The sequence below is a fragment of the Pristiophorus japonicus genome, chromosome 2 (genome assembly GCF_044704955.1).
Source record: "Pristiophorus japonicus isolate sPriJap1 chromosome 2, sPriJap1.hap1, whole genome shotgun sequence".
Classification (NCBI taxonomy): Eukaryota; Metazoa; Chordata; class Chondrichthyes; family Pristiophoridae; genus Pristiophorus; species Pristiophorus japonicus.
The window spans coordinates 239,786,421-239,807,399 of NC_091978.1; the positions used below are offsets into that span (position 1 = coordinate 239,786,421).

Here is a 20,979-nt window from a genome sequence, read left to right on the forward strand (position 1 = left end):
ATTGTGCAGTCACACGTGACAGCACCTTCTGCATCCGATCGTTGAGGATGTCAGTGCTCCTCCAAATCTGCCCTCTTAAGCATCCGTGATTACAATCACTCAACCATTTCTGGGCATGCATTCAGTTGCCAAGGCCCCAAGCTCTTGAATTCCCCGCCTAAACCTCTCCATCTCTCTTTCCTCCTTTAAGACGTTCCTTAAAACCTATCTCTTTGACCTACCCTCATTTCTCCTTATGGCTCAGTGTCAAATTGGTTTGTTTGATAATACTCCTGTGAAATGCCTTAGGACGCCTTACTACATTAAAGGTGCTATATAAATACAAGCTCTGCTGGCCGAGCCACATTATTCTCATGCCTGACACAAGACTCCCAAAGCAAGTGCTCTACTCGGAACTCCTGCATGGCAAGCGAGCCCAAGGTGGGCAGAGGAAATGTTTCAAGCACACCCTCAAATGCAACATCCCCACCGACACCTGGGAGTCCCTGGTCAAAGACCGCTCTAAGTGGAGAAAGTGCATCCGGGAGGATGCTGAGCACCTCGAGTCTCTTCGCCGAGAGCATGCAGGAACCAAGCGCAGGCAGCGGAAGGAGCGTGCGGCAAACCAGTCCCACCCACCCTTTCCTTCAACCACTGTCTCACCTGTGACAGAGATTGTAATTCCCGTATTGGACTGTTCAGTCACCTAAGAACTCAGTTTTAGAGTGGAAGCAAGTCTTCTTCAATTTCGAGGGACTGCCTATGATGATAAGTACAAGTAGTTGCAGGCCATCCTAGACTTGTGTAATGAGAGAGGATTAATTAGCAATCTTGTTGTGTGAGGCCCCTTGGGGAAGAATGACCATAATATGGTAGAATTCTTCATTATGATGGAGAGTGACACAGTTAATTCAGAGACTAGGGTCCTGAACTAAAAGAAAGGTAACTTCGATGGTATGAGATGTGAATTGGCTAGGATAGACTGGCGAATGATACTTAAAGGGTTGACAGTAAATAGGCAATGGCAGTCAATTAAAGATCACATGGATGAACTACAATAATTGTACATCCCTGTCCGGCGTAAAAATAAAACGGGGAAGGTGGCTCAACCGTGGCTAACAAGGGAAATTAAGGATAGTGTTAAATCCAAAGAAGAGGCATATAAATTGGCCAGAAAAAGCAGCAAACCTGAGGACTGGGAGAAATTTAGAATTCAGCAGAGGAGGACTAAGCGTTTAATTAGGAGGGGGAAAATAGAGTATGAGAGTAAGCTTGCAGGGAACATAAAAACTGACTGCAAAAGCTTCTAAAGATATGTAAAGAGAAAAAGATTAGTGAAGACAAATGTAGGTCCCTTGCAGTCAGAATCAGGTGAATTTATAATGGGGAACAAAGAAATGGCAGACCAACTGAAGAAATACTTTGGTTCTGTCTTCACTAAATAAGACACAAATAACCTTCCGGAAATACTAGGGGACCGAGAGTATAGCGAGAAGGAGGAACTGAGGAAACTGAGGGAAATCCTTATTAGTCAGGAAATGGTGTTAGGGAAATTGATGGGATTGAAGGCTGATAAATCCCCAGGGCCTGATAGTCTGTATCCCAGAGTACTTAAGGAAGTGGCCCTAGAAATAGTGGATGCATTGGTGGTCATTTTCCAACATTTCATGGACTCTGGATCAGTTCCTATGGATTGGAGGGTAGCTAATGTAATCCCACTTTTTAAAAAAGGAGGGAGAGAGAAGACAGGGAATTATAGACCGGTCAGCCTGACATCGGTAGTGGGGAAAATGTTGGAATCAATTATTAAAGGTCTAATAACAGCGCATTTAGAAAGCAGTGACAGGATCGGTCCAAGTCAGCATGGATTTATGAAAGGGAAATCATGCTTGACAAATCTTCTAGAATTTTTTGAGGATGTTACTAGTAGAGTGGATTAGGGAGAACCAGTGGATGTGGTGTATTTGAATTTTCAAAAGGCTTTTGACAAGCTCCCACACAAGAGATTAGTGTGCAAAATGAAGGCACATGGGATTGGGGGTAATGTATTGACGTGGATAGAGAACTGGTTGGCAGACAGGAAACAAAGAGTGGGAATAAACGGGTCCTTTTCAGAATGGCAGGCAGTGACTAGTAGGGTACCGCAAGGTTCAGTGCTGGGACCCCAGCTATTTACAATATATATATTAATGATTTAGACGAAGGAAATGAATGTAATATCTCCAAGTTTGCAGGTGATACTAAGCTGGGTGGCAGTGTGAGCTGTGAGGAGGATGCTAAGAGGCTGCAGGGTGACTTGTGTGTGGTTATCCACTTTGGTGGCAAAACAGGAAGTCAGATTATTATCTGAATAGTGACAGATTAGTAAAAGGGGAGGTGCAACGAGACCTGGGTGTCATGGTATATCAGTCATTGAAAGTAGGCATGCAGATACAGCAGGCAGTTAAGAAAGCAAATGGCATGTTGGCCTTCATAGCGAGAGGATTTGAGTACAGGAGCAGGGAGGTCTTGCTGCAGTTGTACAGGGCCTTGGTGAGACCACACCTTGAGTATTGTGTGCAGTTTTGGTTTCCTAATCTGAGCAAGGACATTCTTGCTTTGAGGGAGTGCAGCGAAGGTTCACCAGACTGATTCCCGGGATGGCAGGGCTGACATATGAAGAAAGACTGGATTGACTTTGCTTATATTCACTGGAATTTAGAAGAATGAGAGGGGATCTCATAGAAGCATATAAAATTCTGACTGGTTTAGACAGGTAAGATGCAGGAAGAATGTTCCCAATGTTGGGGAAGTCCAGAACCAGGGGTCACAGTCTAAGGATAAGGGGTAAGCCATCTTGGACCGAGATGAGGAGAAACTTTTTCACCCAGAGACTTGTGAACCTATGGAATTCTCTACCACAGAAAGTTGTTAAGTCCGGTTCGTTGGATATATTCAAAAGGGAGTTAGATGTGGCCCTTACGGCTAAAGGGATCAGTGGGTATGGAGAGAAGGCAGGAGTGGGGTACTGAAGTTGCATGATCAGCTATGATCATATTGAATGGTGGTGCAGGCTCGAAGGGCTGAATGGCCTGCTTCTGCACCTATTTTCTATGTTTCTATGTTGTAGTAAAGAAATTCATCCTAAATTCTTTTTTGCTCTGTTAGTGGCTATTTAATATTTATGTCCACTTGTTCTTGACTCACCCTAAAGTGGAAACAGTTTTGTCACATTGACCCTATCGAAACCCTTCAGAATTTTAAAGACCTTTATTGGTTCCTCTTCATCTCTTTTCCAGAGAGAAGAGCCCAGCCTGCTGAACCTTTCCTATTAGTTGCATCCTCTCAATTCTGGTAATATCCTTGTAAATCTTTTCTGCACTTTCTCCAGTGCTCCAATATCGTATTGTAGTATGGAGACTGCAAGGCACAATTCTGCTGACTTTACCCACATTTTAAGCATCTTTGCCTACTTTCTGTAAAGGACACCACAGTCATCCAAATAGCCTAAGAGTGACTAAGAACAGTTCTGTGATATCACATGCATTAGACACTGTTTCCACAAATGCTCTGGTTCTTTTTAAACTGCCAAATGTTTCAAGCTAGGAGTAAATATATGCCATGAAATGAATATTCACAGCAGAAGTTGTGAAGCACTTGACTCCTTTTCAAAGTGTATTGAAAACAAAGTTTGCATTGCAACCACAATACGTCCACAGGGTGGCAGTGTACTATGCTTAATATACGGGTTAGACAGGAATTAGAATTTTACATATTGAGGAGTTTAATTTACTCTGTACTATTAGAGTTGACACACTCTAAAGTTACGTTATGAGATAGGAATTTGAAGCATTTGCATTAATGAACATTCGCGCAATTTTTCCACCTCTCCTAATCTTGTCGCTGGGAGTAAAGAAGCCAGATCTTTTACTCTTCCCCCACGCAGCATTCCCAGCACTGGACAGGAGCGCAAGTGGACTCAGATTTCCCATTCCAGACCATTGGGAGGCACCCTTAGTTGCAGGCTTGCCCCACGGCAGGGCCTAGTACTGGTGGAAGGGGCAGGAAAGTCGGACACCTCAGACCTGCAGTTGCATATGGAGCCATAGAGATTGGTATCTTGTGGCTTCTGATCAATGGTCTTGATAAGACTTCAACATGGATGGATGAGGGGGCTGGGGGTGCAGCAGTAGCCTACATAAATTCACTCACCTTAAAATCTTCAGCCTGCCCCCAGTGCCTCCAGGTTAGCTGGGGTAGGCCATAGTGCCATGGTCTTTGAGTGACCATGTATTGAGGTGCCAAGAAAATGGTCGTAAAGGGAAGTGGCACGAAAAGAACATAAGAAATAGGAGCAGGAGTAGGCTATTTGGTCCCTTGAGCCTGCTCTGCCATTTAATAAGATCGTGGCTGATCTGATCATGAATTCAGCTCTACTTCCCTGCCCGCTCCCCATATCCCTTTATTCCCTTATCGCTTAAAAATCTGTCTATCTCCGCCTTAAATATATTCAATTACCTTGTCTCCACAGCTCTCTGGGGCAGTGAATTCCACAAATTTACAATCCTCTGAGAAGAAATGCCTCCTCATCTCAGTTTTAAATGAGCGATCCCTTATTCTGAAACTATGCCTTCCAGAGGCTGGGAATGCCTGCTCCTGCCTCCTTAACTTCGATTCATCAGGCCATCACTTACTGTAGGTACAGGCCCTACAGTCTGTGTGCTTCCCTCCCTACCGTGAGACCCAGAAATCCTGGTGCAACATGGCCTTTGTGCTCCGGGAACTGGGAATTACCCTGGGGGCAAGGATGAGAAAAAAATTAGCCCTATAATTTCTAACACTCATTAATGCACAGACCTGGTATTGCTGCTTTTTCTTTTGCAAGTCAACTAATTATTAATATGGAACATTAAAATTAAACAGCAGACTTTCTAGCAGACATCCCAATGCAGCAGGAGTCCTGCCATCATGTCACCTCAACAAGGAACAGAAGAAGGAGGATGCAGTTGCACAGGAATCCTACTTCAGGCATGTATCAAGCTCCTGTAAACAGACATGTATTCAACGAACAATATCCAGACAGCAAAAATGATAGTCACCACTGCACTAAGTTTCTACACCAGTGTTCCACTTCTGCTTTGAATTTGGATTAGCCAATACATAGCTCGACGCTGCATCACTGAGCCAATAGGCGCCAAATATCTGCCATATGTCATCAAACATCAAGTTCAGCAGCAAACAGTATGGGGTGGAGAGCAGACCAAAATTCACCAGCCATTTGGCATTCCTTAAATAAAAGACACCATTCATTGTACTTATGCCATTCATGCACCTGTCAAAAGTGACTTTCCTTTAATCAGCAGATAAAGTTATTGCTCTCTCAATATTCAAATCTGACAAAAATGTTACTAACACACACTTTTTGATGGAATTAAGGGTTCCCCTACTTTTCAAGTAGGAAGACATGGGAGACACTGATTGACCAATCCAAATGTAGCTGGTGACACCCCTGCAGAAACTCCATACTCAACAAGAAAGTGAGTTAACAGAATAACTGTTTGTTTGTCACAGTATTACCACTGAAAGTGGCATGGACACACAGATTAGGCCCCAGGAAGAGGAGGATGTGAAACTAGCAGTACCCCCACCAGTGATTGAAGTAGCACAGGTGTGATCAGCACCGTTCAATGACTTTTTTCCCTTGAGGCCTGAACATAGTTATTTCTGAAAGCAGAAAGATAGAATGCAGAACATGTAAATACATTTTAATTAAAGTTGCCTGGCTGATTTTTTTTGTCATAAAACTAAGTACTTTTTTCTTCCTAAATGCAGAACCCATTTTATTTAAATTTTACATTGAAAGTGATGGCTGCAACCTTACAGAGAATGTACAGCACTGAAACAGACCATTCAGCCCAATCAGTCCATGCAGGCGTTTATGCTCCTCTCGAGCCTCCTCTCATCCTTCCTAATCTAAATCTATCACTATAATCCTCTATTCCCTTCTCCTTCATATGATTATCTAGCTTCCCCTTAAATGCAGCTCTACTATTTGCCTCAACCACTCCCTATAGTAGTGGGTTCCACATTCTCACAACTCTTTGGCTAAAGAAGTTCAACCTTTACCCAATATGTTTAACATGCTGCCCATTGTGCTGATCCTGTGTGCTTTGTGTTCTGGCGTGTTATGTTCCTTCTTACATAATACTCTACTGAGAAAAGTAGTTTTGCAAGATCCCCAAGGAGCCTTCTGTGATTCCACTGGCCATCTGCCTTTACACACTGCAAAGCAGACAGTCCTGTCAGTAACCCAGAATAGCCTACTTATTTCACATGTAGCATTTTGGGTGCTCTGGGATGGTGACAATGGACCAGTACCAAATTGAGAATCACTCACCTGTCCCTGTGCTTCTGCAATCATGTCACTGCTGAAGCCTGCGTCCTAACTGTTGCCAGTAACCTCTGCTGAAGGGGCCACTGCATTGTTACAAAATCATCGCATCAACGCTCTTCTCGATCTTCTTTGCTGCAATGCTCCATCTCACCCTCAGCAAGCTCCCCACTGGAGTGGAGCTAAATTACAGGACAAACAGGAATTTGTTCAACCTCCGCTGCCTTCAGGCCAGATCATAGGACGTCCCATCCTCTGTCATCGAACTACAGTACGCAGACGACGTCTGCGCATACTCAGAGGCCGAACTCCAAGCCATCGTCAATACCTTCACCAAGGCGTACGAGAGCATGGGCCTTACACTGAACATCCGTAAGACAAAGGTCCTCTACCAACCTGCCCCCACCACACAGCACTGCCCCCCGGTTACCAAAATCCACGACGAGTCCTTGGATAACGTGGACCATTTTCATAACTCTGGAGCCTACTGTCAACAAGGGCAGACATCAATGACGAAGTCCAACACTGCCTTCAGTGTGCCAGTGCAGCCTTTGGTCGCCTGAAGAAGAGAATGTTCGAAGACCAAGACCTCAAACCCAGCACCAAGCTCATGGTCTACAGATTAGTGGTGATACCCGCCCTCCTACATGGCTCAGAATCATAGACTATGTACAGCAGGCACCTCAACATACTGGAGAAGTACGAACAATGCTGCCTCTGCAAGATCCAGCAAATTCATTGGCAGGATAGGCGCACCAACATCAGTGTCCTCGCTCAGGTCAATATCCCCAGCATCGAACCACTGACCACGCTCCATCAGCTCCGCTGGACGGGCCACATCGTCCGCATGCCTGACACGAGACTCCCAAAATAAGCTCTCTACTCGGAGCTCCGACACAGCAAGTGAGCCCAGGTGGGCAGAGGTAACGCTTCAAGGACATCCTCAAAGCCTCCTTGAAAAAATGTAACATCCCCACCGACACCTGGGAATCCCTGGATCCAAGACCGCCCAACGTGCAGGAAAAGAATCCGGGAAGGCTCTGAACACATCGAGTCTCTTCACCGAGAACAAGCTGAAGCCAGGCATCGACAGCGGAAGGAGCGCGTGGCAACGCAGGCAACCCACCCACCTGTTCCTTCAACCACCGTCTGCCCCACCTGTGACAGAGACTGCAGGTCCAGCGTTGGACTCTTCAGTCACCTGAGAACTCATTTCTAGTGTAGAAGCAAGTCATCCTCGACTCCAAGGGACTGCCTATGATGACGACAAAGTCTTTCAACTTCTCCCTGATGGGTGTCACTCGTGTGTCAAAATCCCCAATTATTATGCCTTGCACTGTGGACCTCAATGCCCTGACATTAGTAGAAGCACTTCTGAAAAGTACTAAAACTGACTCAGGTTTCTCCTGCAGATATCACTGATGCTGTATCCTGCAGAACCACAGCCTGCGGAGTACAATAACCCGAGCTACACAACATTGCCCAACTGGGTGATAGCATCCACAAATCTATCCAGACCAGCTAGTACAATAAAGCAAGTAATTTCACTCACCAGTTCATACCCATGAAGAATCCTCCAATTCATCAGGTCAAATTAAAACAACTCAGCTGTACCATAACCATGCTGTACCTCCACACAGTAACTGTCTTTCTTACTTCACCCACACCTCAGATTCTTCCTCACCCAACACTAGTGACTCTTTGGTGTTGCCTTGTCAAATTCACTGCTAAAACCCTCTTAAATTAATGTTTCTGGGCGTGCTATGTATGGTTCACCTCCTGCACTGGCAGCTTTTCTATTTAAAATCAAAAGATAGCAGAGGATGAGCACGCAGTTTGGTTCACCTAATGCGGTTACAAATGTAGCAGATTTGGTTTGGCGCCATTTTTTAAATTATACCACTGTGAAGAGCTTTAGGACATATTTTGAATCATAGAGGATGAAATTCAGGGTCTCAAAGAGACCCGTTAGTGCCCGCTGTGGTGACCATTCCTAAAAATCGAATGGCCATCACTTTAGGGTCAACAGGCCGACCCGACCTAAATTCAAGTCGGGGATTTTTCGGCCTGGACCCCATACCACCCAAGTGATATCACCGCCAATAAAATCAATCCAAAAACAATAAAAATACCCAGTGATTTTCATCTCACTCCATGGATCCCCCGCCGCGCGATGCTCCAGACAGATTTCCCTGTCGGTGCACCTCTGCAGAGTGACTGTGGGCTGGCAGTGCGGCCGCCCTTAAAGGGGAGGATCCACTGCCTCGGCCGCAGTGCAAGAATTTTTGCCAGCCGAAACCCTCCCTGGTGGCCCAATGGCCAAAGTTAAAAAATAATTGTATCTCTCCCCTTTAATGAAGGGGAGAGAGCGTGGTGACGCACACATGCTGTGATGTCACCACGCTGATTGACAGTAGCGGAGACCCCAACTGACCCATTTTCAGCCAGTCAGCCTGGCTTTGAGTCTAAAGCCCGCCTCCGTTATGATCCATTCAAAGTCCTACAGAAAATGGATCAACTCACTGCACCAAGAGTTCCTCCAGCGGTGAGTAACAGTTAAAGACTCATAGGTGCGCCAGCTTTCTGGCACATCTGAATTTCGGCCCCATAGAAACATAGAAGGAGGCCATTTGGCCCGTTGTGCCTGTGCTGGGTCTTTGAAAGAGCAGTTGTGCTTAGTTCCACACCATCACTTTTTGTCTGTAAACCTGTAAATTACTCATCCTCAAGTACCTGTCCAACTCATGAGTGAAGACATTTTTCCTCTCCCCGCAAGATCTTTTGGCAATGATTTTAAATCTGTGACCTCTGATTATTGACCCACTCGCAAGAGGGAATAGTTTTTCTCTATCTGCTCTAGAAAAACCTCTCATCATCTTGAAAACCTTGGTTAGGTCACCTCTTAACCTTCACTGTTCCAAAGACAACAGACCTAACTTTACCAACCTCTCCTCATAACTGAAAACTCGCATCCCCAGTAACATTCTGGTAAGCCTCCTCTGTACCCTCTGAGGGACATTACATATTTCCTGAAGTGTGGTGCCCAGAATTGTCCACAATACTCCAGCTGAGGCCTAACCAATGGTTTATAAAGTTCTAGCATGATCTCTTTTTTATGTTAAAGACACTATATTAATAAAAATTGCTAGTTTAATGCACAATCTGTGGACCTAATGCAAAGCAAAGCTCTCAAAAGTTAAAAAAACAAGTTGTGATGTTTCTGAACTAGATGCAACGTACTGGATTCTCAAACTGCTCCACAGTATCCGCAGAACTACAACTTTTACAGTTCCTACACCATCTATCCTAAGGCCTATTCTAAGTAATATTGCCAAACTAGTTTTGATTGCTGAGCAGCTTTGTTGTGTGGACTTTCATGGAAGTTGAATAACATAATTTAAATAGGCACAATGTAATAGGGTCAACTATTTCCCCTCTAAGCTAACAGAATGCTCCAAGCTGCACTTTCAGATATAAGTGAGTTGAATTTACCGGAAATCGATCTGAACCTGCTGAGTTCTTTATATTCAGAACTCTAGTCACAAAAGATGACTTCATTTCAGATATAATGAGCAGAAAGTTGAATGAGTAGGCTAGCTGGATTAATGGTCTGCTCTTGCCTGGAACTGTTAATATGTTACTTATTATTTAAGGGGTAAATTGAGGAAAGCAAGAAAACGTGGAGCTGCCTTGATAATCAAAACATGTTGAACAATCAGATTTTGCAACTAGACAAGAGATGTGAACATGTAGGAGGCTTTGGAGCTCATTTGCAGTCTGGGCAGTCTTAGTCACTTGCATATGAAATTGCAGCCTGGAGCATTAATTTAACAGATTGCAACTTGTTTTATTCCGTAAAAATCCATGTCAGCATTTCTGCACTGAAGGTCATTCCATTCATCTCTAGCAGCCATTTTGTCCTTTAGAATTTTGGGGGGAAAAAATTCGGCTAGTTACCACCACGAGTTATCGCCAGTTTCCTGAAAATAAAATGGCGGCTGCCGATCTAATGCTTTTCTCTGGCGCGGGACTCGGTGGCCGCTATTTTGGTGAGGGCCGTGGCACTGCCGATTGCAGGGCTGGACCTGGACATGTAAATATGGAGAGCGTGACGTCAGTCGGTGTGCAATGTCGACTTAACGCCACACTCTGCGAGCTTAGATCATTGCGCTGAGTTCAGCGTGGGTCCAAAGCTCGCTCTGAAAAGCGAGCATGCAACAGACTGACAGAGACGCTGTCAGCACTTCTTAAAGGGACACACTCATTGTTCAGGTAAGTTTGCATTTAAACTTTTGGATTGGATTGTTTATATTTTATTGAAGTCGTGGCTTGGTGCAATACTTGTTAAAAGTTTTTAAAGTGTGCAGGGAGAGCTGCTGGACACTTGCAAGGCCTTGGATGGTAAAGGAAGGCCTCTGAGAAGTCAAAAAGTTCTGGAAATATTCATCAGGTCAGGCAGCATCCGTGGAGAGAGAAATCGAGTTCAGGCTCACAGAGGGAAGAGGAAGATGCAGAAGAGGAGAAAGTGAAATAGGTGGAAGCAGAAGAGGAGGAAGCAGAAGAGGAGGAAGCAGAAGAGAAGGAAATAGAATGACGGTGCAACCCAGATATCTGGCCGGGATATCTGGGATGGAATCATCCGCCTGCGGTACCAGTGACCACAACCCCAATCCCCCTTTAAATATTTGTCCCACACCTTATCTTCCCTCTGTTACTGACCATCATAGCATCCTCTTGGCCCCAATGCTGAAATAAAAATCACCACAAAGCAAACTTTCCAATCCACCTATGTACGTCTATTTATCCAATGTGACATCAAGAAATTACCTCATTACTTTTCTTCTTCTTCACTCTCCTCTACCTCATCACTAGCCTCTCCCTCTTCTTAGTCAAGCACTAGTCAAGGTTACATTTCTTGGGTGTGTGAAATGAGGAAGGCAAAAGTGTGGAGTTGTGGTGAGGGGAGGGCATAAGGTGCATGCAAGAAGGAGGATAACGTATGAGGATACCAGCATCTTTTATCCTATCAGCCCCGGCATGGGCCAAGGGCTCAGCCATGCCCCTGCCAAGAATGACCTCCAAGGGGGAGTTGAAGCTAGGAATGGGAGAAGTGTCTTATGTTTGGTACAGATTGTTGGTAGGTGAGTGATTGGAGGACGGGGGAGTGGGTGTGCATTGCAGCAGTGTGCAAAGTTAGTGGTGCAGTTGGTAGGAAATGGCCTTTGAAGATGCATTCACTGACCTTGACCACTGGAGCCAGATGGTGGGGGTGATCTGGTCCCACATGGTTCTTTCTGGAGAGCCTCCTGGCCCCTGTGGGTAGAGGATCTCTCTTTCAGTGTTGACACCCTTCACAAAGCTGGAGTGCTGCGTTCGAGACCCTGGGTGCCCCTTCCCTGGCTTCCTGAACCATTTCTTATTGCTGAAGCAGTTTTCCCAATTTTTAAGTTGCGGAAGGCAATTCAGCTTTAAGAGCTGAAGACTGCCATTTGAGAATTCTTTTTACTGTTAATTTGTTTTTCAGAAGGCAGTTGAGCTGTAAGGACTAAAAACTGCCTATTTCTAAATTATTTAAATTTTTTTCATGTGCGGTGGCAGTTCCCTTTATGGGACCACACTGCATTCTGTAACTGTGCTTTAAGAGAGGCTGTTCTTGCTGCAACGACACTACGGCCATGCTACATTGGACCACCTGCTCTGACTACCACCAGGAGAACCGGCCTTGCAGGGTGAATTTAGCGCTGGGCTAATGTTAATTAGCAACCAGCACCAATATCCTGGTCCTGCCTGCGTCAGTAATTGCAGCACCCGTAAAAGAACAGGTGGGTTTGGAGCGTGGGGATAGTTAAATTGTTAAAAATCGGAATCCTGACCTGCTTTAACGGAAGCGGGATGGGATCGGGCAGCCCACCTGCTACTGGGAGGCAGGCATCCAGTATATTACAATGAGGCTAGAAGCTTCTTTTTTAACCTCCATTTTGTGTTTAACTGCAGCTGGATGGAATTTACACACCTCATTAAACTCGGCAGTTACAGCAAGGTGAAGATCACTGCATCCAGGAGCTCAGTGTCATTACACCCTGCTTAGCCCACCCCCTGCGTTTGGAGACCTCTATCACGAGGCCTCTGATCGCCTTCTTGGAACCACCTCCCCCTCTCACCAATGATCCTGAGGCTGCCCATGATTCTCCGGTGGCCAGCCTTGAACTTCTCTTCCCTTTCCTCCCCTGCACCCCGATCATCCTGAGGCCTGCTCGCCGGCAGCCAGCCAGTCTTTCCACCTGACAGATGCTTCAGATGCAAATCAGGCCCTGCCGTTAGGAGTCGGCAGGGCCTGCAGTAAACCCATTCTCAGACAATGTTATAAATACTAGCTGCCTTGTATTGATTAAATTGTCAGTTTCTTCATCATCATAGGCAGTCCCTTGGAATCAAGGAAGACTTGCTTCCACTCCTGAAGTAAGTTCTTTGGTGGATGAACAGTCCAACATGAGAGCCACAGACCCTGTCATAGGTGGGACAGACATTCGTCGAGGGAAAGGGTGGGTGGGACTGATTTGCCACATGCTCCTTCCGCTGCCTGCGCTTGACCTCTTCACGCTCTCGGCGTTGAAATTCGAAGAGCTCAACACCCTCCCATATGCACTTCCTCCACCTAGGGTGGTCTACGGCCAGGGACTCCCAGGTGTCAGTGGTGATGTCGCACTTTATCAGGGAGGCTTTGAGGGTGTCCTTGTAACGTTTCTGCTGCCCACCTTTGGCTCGTTTGCCGTGATGGAGCTCAGAGTAGAGCACTTGCTTTGGGAGTCTCGTGTCTGGCACGTGAACTATGTGGGCTGCCCAGTGAAGCTGATCGAGTGTGGTCAGTGCTTCAATGCTGGGGATGTTAGCCTGGACGAGGGCACTGATGTTGGTGCGCCTGTTCTCTCAGCGGATTTGCAGGATCTTGCGGAGACATCATTAGTGATATATCTTCAGCGACTTGGTGTCTTCTGTACATCGTCCATGCCTCTGATCCATACAGGAGGGTGGGTATTACAACAGTCCTGTAGACCATGGGCTTGGTGGTAGATTTGAGGGCCTGATCTTCGAACACTTTTTTCCTCAGGTGGCGATGTTGAATCTCCGCATCAATGCCTGCTCTTGTTGATAAGAGGCTCCCGAGATATGGGAAATGGTCCACGTTGTCCAGGGCTGCGCCGTGAATCTTGATGACTAGGGGCAATGCTGTGCGGCGAGGACAGGCTGGTGGAGGACCTTTGTCTTACGGATGTTCAGCGTAAGGCCAATGCTTTCATATGCCTCGGTGAATACATCGACCATGTAGATCAACTTGGTCACTCTGGGGCTGAAATTGATGGCCTTACAGCCCACTGCTGCCGACATTCCTCCTTAAATTTGCACCCAGTGCCAGTTTCAATTTGGTCTGGACCGGGCAGGAGGGGAGAACCGCCAGGAATTGGTCTAATAGACCAACAATTACCTCATCAGAAAAAATGTGTGGAAGTAAAATACTATTTCGGATTGTTTACAAAGAACATGTCAGATAAACATCAATCCAGGAACTGATATTTATTAACTGCACTAAAGTTTCATCTTACAATTCTGCTATTTTTCCAATTAAAAGATTTGAGGAACTCAGATATTAAGGGACTGAAGTTGGGGACTGCCAAGATACCTGACGGTACTCTGGGCGGGGTTTTCAGCAAAAAGGTCCTTGAAAGGGCGTCCGGCGGCAAAAGCGGGACTTACGCCATCAATATGGGTGGCAGCGGGCGGGAGCTCTCATTCTCATTGGCAAAGGTGCTTGCCGCCTAGGACCACCAGGGATGGAGTCGGGCCTACGGAGGGTCGAAGAATTGCAAATAAAATGCATTAAAAAAAACAGCGTAAGACCTTCAGGGGACCCCATCAAGGTAAGTCGCTGAAAAGAAAAATGTTAAAATTACTAACCTTTTTTTCAGCCCTTCATACTCACCATCGGTAATAGACCAGCCTCCTCGCAGCGGTCCATCCCCGTTCTGGCGCCAACTTCCACCCACACCAATCTGGCATCTCGGCTGGCGGGAGGTCAGTTGCGCCACTTGGCCGTCCGCTGAAGTCAGTGGGTGGTTCCCGGTGGTTCTCCCCTCCCACCTGCTCCAGACCAAATCGAAACTGGCACTGGGCACAACTCGAGAAGGAATGTCAGCGGCAGTGGGCTGTAAGACCATCAATTTCAGCCCCAGAGTGACCAAGTGGTGTAAAACTAATGCGCTGTGCTAAGGAGAGGCACAATACTGGATTATAAGTGGGGATCTGGCATGACAGATCATCACCTCATTTTCCAACCCCACTTGCTGGAATATCGCTGAAAATCAGGTAGGAAAATTCAGCTGCCACACACATACAAAACTCATGAGAAGCAGAAGAATAGGCAGCTGTAAGGGTTAACTTTTTCTCAGATATACGCACCTTTCCTTCATCGGCCAATTCTTCATGATGGGTATGGCTGATATCTACTGATGTTAGAGTGTATGAATTACCAGACAGGATAAGCACCTTGATAACATGATATGAAGCCCCAACGCTGATTATTTGAGAGTGAACCAAAGTGTAGATTTTCCTTGCTTTCGCACATGGTGAGGTACCTAACATGCCATGAACGCCCAGTGGAATACTCAAGCAGGTGCATGTTCGTGATATGCAAAGTACCTCACAGTAGGTGAGGGCTTGAAAAATTGACCCTGAAATAAAAACTTCTGCAAACTTATAGCAGTAAAAAGTTCACAAAATATGTAAATACCCCGAATACTGAAATGCAACAAATGAATAAATAATTCTATAAACTGACTGAGAAATATCATTGCAATTTGGTGCTTCGCAATGCAATGCAGACCAAGATCAAATGTTAAACTTTGGACAAACAGAAATTAGCTTGTAGTAGATTTCTCTTGGACAATATCCAGGCACCTCTTCAGATGAAAACAGATTCATCTGTAATGTTCTGATGAAAGGTCATCAACCTGAAACGTTAACTTTGTTTCTCTCTCCACAGATGCTGCTTGATTTGCTGAGTATTTCCAGCATTTACTGCTTTATTTCAGATTTCCAGCATCTACAGTATTCTGCTTTTTTTCATCTGTAATGTAATACCCTGTAGCTATTATCAACTATTGGACCACCTACCAACTTTATGCTGATTGAGTGCCTTGTGGTTGTTTTTATAAAAAATGAAATGAATCGAGACTAACTTTTATCTGACTAGCCTGCTGAAATTATGTGCATGTATCTCAAGGCATCTATTGTAAATGTTTTGTCTTCAACTGCGGTGTTAGATATTCCGATATCACTGAACTCACTGATATTTTGAAACATAGGAATTTCCTATTACTTTCTACTTAAAACATTTCACATGGTTCTACGTCTGAGATTAGTGGCTAAGACAAAAATATGGGGGTTAATTTCCACGGGGTTAATTTGTGTGTGGGTTTACACCACTTTTCCAGGGTTTCTCTGGCTCTTCTGCCAAAACTATGAGAGATGATCAGGAAAACCCCTGCAGAAATTCATCCCCTGTGAATTCAGAGGTGAAATCTGATGCTGACTCGAAACTTGGGCAGTGGGGAACCCAGAAATTGTTATTGGGCCCTTCTTTATAGGGTTTGGTAGTAATGGGGATTAACTGATAGCTTAACAGTTTATTACAAGGAGAGAAATTGGAGGCACCTGGTTTTGAAAGCATTAATGGGAGATACCAGGGTCCATGAGCACTGGTGTCAGGAAGAGAAAGAAAGACTTGCATTTATATAGCGTCTTTCATGACCACCAGATGTCTTAAAGCATTTTACAGGCAATGAAGTACTTTTGAAGTGTAGTCACTGTTGTAATGTGAGAAATGCAGCAGCCAATTTGCACACAGCAAACTCCCACAAACAGATAATGACCAAATAATCTGTTTTAGTTATGTTGATCGAGGGATAGATATTGGTCAGGACACTGAGGATAATTCCCCTGCTCTTCTTCGAAATAGTGCCATGGGATCTTTTACGTCCGACCGAGAAGACATACGGGGCCTCAGTTTAACATCTCATCCAAAAGATGGCAGCACTGAAGATGGGATGGGATATGAAGCTCCGAGGGATTCCTGTGGTATGTCATAGCTTGAGATCCCTGGGGTCTGGTAGTACTTGGGGGGGTGGGGGTTAGGGCAAGACAATACGGCTGTGTTGAGTGCAGTCTTGAGATCTGGCAGTGGTGAGTAGGTAGTGGTATCCTAGGAATTGGGAGCAGCAAAAAGTGTCTGGAAACATTGGGAAACTCCACCAACTGACAGAAGGGCAAAACTTCTAAGATATGGCAGCACTATGGCAGGGAAGGTCCGAGAGTCATGCAGCACTGGGGGAGCTATCACGGTCTGTCAGTAATAGGGTAGCACATCCTGGGATATGGTAGCATGGGGGAAAATGAATCGGGAGCAAAAGGCTGGGCGATAGCTTGTGTCAGAAGTGGAGGGGAAGTTTGTTGTGCGTATGTATGTTGGAGGGTAGCAGTGCATCATGATTGAGTAACACAGGAAGGGGCATCATAGAATCTGGGAACATTTGGAGTAGCCACCCAGAGTATGGCAGAACTTGGGAGAGGGTTCCTAGGGTCTGACATCTCTGGGGAATGGGATCCTGGAATTCAGTGGGGTCCCAGGTTCCAGCAGCATTGGTGCGGGGGAGGGGGCAGAGCTGGCAATATTTGGGGTGCCTTAAGCTTGAGGGTGGGGAGGTGGAGTTTAACAGCACAGAGCTCAGCAGATTATAGGCCAATCCACTAGATTTCACCAAACGAGCATAGTGGGTGCCGCAATGATTTCCCATCGCCAGTCATGTTATGTTACAAAAGGTGCCAGAATGATTTTTCGCTCCCATCTCAGGCAGTCAACCCGACAGGACCAGAAACACTGTGAAGAGCCTGCCACAGTTATTATAATTAGTCTGACCCTGGAAGATCCGCTGGGTCAGGACAGAAGGGGTGAGCAGGTGCACAGCCACCATCAATCTGGAGGTACTCTAACAGGATCAGATGATCCAGGCAAAGAAGGGGAACTGTATACTAATCTGTACAATATACTTTATTAAAAAGACATTTCCCTTTCAGCATTGGTACTAGAATTCAAATTTAGCACAAATGTGTGGGGCAAAAGACTCCCGAGTCAAAATTGTAGAGAGGTCCAGAGTCTCATTTCAGTTCTTCATGAATGTAGGTCCACAGAATAAAAAAACTTCATAATTTAGCCTAAACTGGCAATTGCCCTGTGTGAACGGCTGGTGTGTGAAGTGGAAGTGCCAGAGTGGTATCTTATTTCAGGCTGATAGGGCAAGCTAGAGTGCAGTTCTGGTCACCACATTACAGGAAAGATGTGATTGCACTAGAGAGGGTACAGAGGAGATTTACGAGGATGTTTCCTGGGCTGAAGAATTTGAGGAAAGATTGGATAGGCTGGGGTTGTTTTCTTTGGAACAGAGAAGGCTGAGGGAAAACCTTATTGTGGTATGTAAAATTATGAGGGGTCTAGATAGAATGGATAGGACGGATCTATTTCCATTAGCAGAGGGGTCAACAACCAGGGGGCACAGATTTGAAGTAATTGGTAGAAGATTTAGAGGGGATTTGAGGGTAAATTTCTTCATCCAGAGGGTGGTGGGGGTCTGAAACTCACTTGCTGAAAGGGTGGTAGAGGCAGAAACCCTCACCACATTTACAAAATACTTGGATGTGCACGTGAAGTACCATAACCTACAGGACTACGGACCAAGAGCTGGAAAGTGGGATTAGGCTGGATAGCTCTTTGTTGGCCAGTGAGGACACAATGGGCTGAAATGGCCTCCTTCTGTGCTGCAAATTTCTATGATTCTATAACATACGGTGAACCTATTCAGGTTACATCTGACCTGCATTGTTTGATGCTGACTCTGTGACCAAAAAATGGCACAATACTGATAATCTTAATAAATAAAAAATTCTACCCTCTCCCCCAAAAAAGGTTATATAAAATTCAGAAATATAATTTACAGAAAGTAGTTTGGGTCAGTACCTGCTGAGTAATTTTGATCTGGAAGAGAATATTCAGGATGTTATGGCCGTCGTTTATCTGCAGTAACACCTGGTCATGCAGGTTGTTTGTTCCATCATGAGCATAACGCAGCTGTCCCCTTTTGAGATCTTCCAATCTGAACTGCTGTATGTTTAAATCTGCCGGGAGCAAGATGAGGCGGCCATGTTTTGGAGGGTCCAAAACTACTACTATCACATCCGAAGGGTTGTCATCATCTTGAATGTCCAATACCAGATTAGAAATGGTAGCTAATTCACCTCTACTGAGCACTAGGACTTTATTAATCAGCACATAGGGACCCTGGAAAGAGAGACAGCAATTAAAAATCACTTATCTCTCTGTTTGATGACTTCTTTTGAAAGCAATTATCAGTTACATTTGTAAAACAAATTAAAGTATTCAATGAAATGCTTTTTATTACTGCTTGTCTGGAAAATTGTTGGATAATGAAAACATTTTAAAAAAGAAAATGAAACATTTCTCTTAATTGCTCCTTTAGATAAATATGGACAAACAATTAAATTATTTTAAAATATAAAATGAATTAATTTTATGAACTGGTTCATCAAGCTACATGAGTTATAGTCCTAGAGGCTTAGAGTGGTTTACTTTTCAATTATTGAATGTTTGTTTTCAGTTAATATAATTATTCTACAACGAATATTCCTAACTAAGGAATATGGTACTCAATCAACTGCAGGAAGCACACATATTGGGTATACCACAAACATGAGTCAAACCTCTGAAGAAATAATTCATAGAATTCAACACTGGTATCACAAATAGCACCTTCCACGAAAGGAGATGTACAGCTTGGAGGAAGGGGAGCCATTTCAATATATACTTCTTCTCATCCATGTAATCCAAGAAAAGGGACTTTGAACAAATCTTCCCTCTCCGCTTCAAAGAGTTTTCTGTTCTCTCTGATCAGAAGCAATTCTTACTTGACAATTTTACCGATATCAGGGACAGGGCTGTTATGAATCCAATACATCAACACCCGGAATGGCCTGGTTACTGATCAGAAGGTTGCCAAGCTGGGAAGAGTCGGTACCAACTAAGTGCATATCTTCACCGTATCATGGGCGAATCGGGCATTTACACTTACTAAACCAAAAGAATTTTATGAATAACATGCACTTTTATTATAAAGTCTATTTCAAAGCACAAGCTTTTTTTCTTTCTTGAATAGTTATTCCAAAAAAAAATTTCTTATTAAATCTGGGGTGATTTATTTGTAAATCTAGTCAAACCTCCCATTACATTTGCTTTGGGCCAAGTGCTGCACCTCAAACCTTCAGATTTGCTGAGAACATTTTCAGTTCTCACAAGTGTAGAATAAAGGAGATCTGCCCAATGGAAAGTGTGACATAGTTGAAAACAAATAAAGCAGTTTTGATTTGCCTTTACAGGTAACTACTTTACTCCAACACACTTTGGCAAAAAAACAATTTTACCTCTCCATTGCTAAATCTTGAGAATATAATGTCAATCACATAAATGCATTAAAGATTTAAATAAATGGACTTTCCTCACACATCAGTGGCAAATGCATAGTGTAACCAGAATGATTCCAGGCTTAAACCGTGCACTGCGATTTCAATTGGGACAGTGGTTGTAGCAGTAAGTTGGCATCAGTTTCTCCAGGCTAGTGAGGGAAAATAAATCAGCCAGCATTCCTGCTCATGATTACTATCCAGTATCCCCCTGATGGAAAGTGCATGTGTGCGGATGACAAACGAGGACAAGGTCAGGCTTGGTTGTGATGCAGCTCATGCTCAAATAGCCTGCCACCACTCAATGTCTTAGCTCACATATCAGGAATGGCCAACTTGGAGGGGTTATTGCAGACATCTATGACACTGTGGGGCCGAAATTGAGGTGCGGTGTTTCAAGGGATTTTGCCCTTTTTTAAAATATTTCTCTGGCGGGGTGGTGAAGTCGGGCTGCGTTGGTACGGGCGGACTCATGAGCACAGCGCTGACCATGTTAGTGCAATGCTTATGATGCGTCACAATGTTCCTTCCCTTCACTTAAAGGGGAGGGCTGCTATGATCTCCCACCAGGGAAGGTTTCGGCCAGGCCAGGGGTCTGGTACCCAAGAGGGGGTGCCGGGCTGCCTGTTGGCGGCCCAGCCGAATCTGTGGCTGCTATTGTTGCGCAGACTTCGGAGTCGGCCAACAATTAAAATAAAATGGCGGCCGCGGAAGTGCGCACACCCCTTTAAGGGCAGACGTGCCGCCCAGCCACTATCAGCTTCCCGCTCTGGGAAAGCTGTCGGGGGCACCGATCGGCGGCCGCTCCGGTGGAGCGGAAAAGGGATTGCCGCCGGTCGGTAAGGGGTCGACACATACCCGACGGGGCAGGAACACGGGTGGGACGGAAACGTCCACCGGCACAAAAATAAAAAGGTGGGCAATTTCGCAAATGTCGGCACCTCTGCCCCAACTGAGTGACAGGTGCTTACTGACCGGTTACTGCGGCAACAGTTCTTAAAGGGGCAATTTCGGCCCCTGTATCTCAACACCTTCAAGGGAAAGGAAAA

At 45.1% G+C, this 20,979-nt stretch overlaps 1 protein-coding gene across 1 annotated transcript in view; it reads right to left on the bottom strand.

Annotated features, from left to right (window-relative positions):
* fras1 (Fraser extracellular matrix complex subunit 1) overlaps positions 1 to 20,979 on the bottom strand; it is a 757,390-nt gene that overhangs the window by 238,109 nt on the left and 498,302 nt on the right. The window contains exon 29 of the mRNA XM_070871094.1: positions 18,414 to 18,734. Coding sequence (XP_070727195.1) covers positions 18,414 to 18,734 — 321 coding nt within the window. The remainder of the gene's footprint in view (positions 1 to 18,413; positions 18,735 to 20,979) is intronic.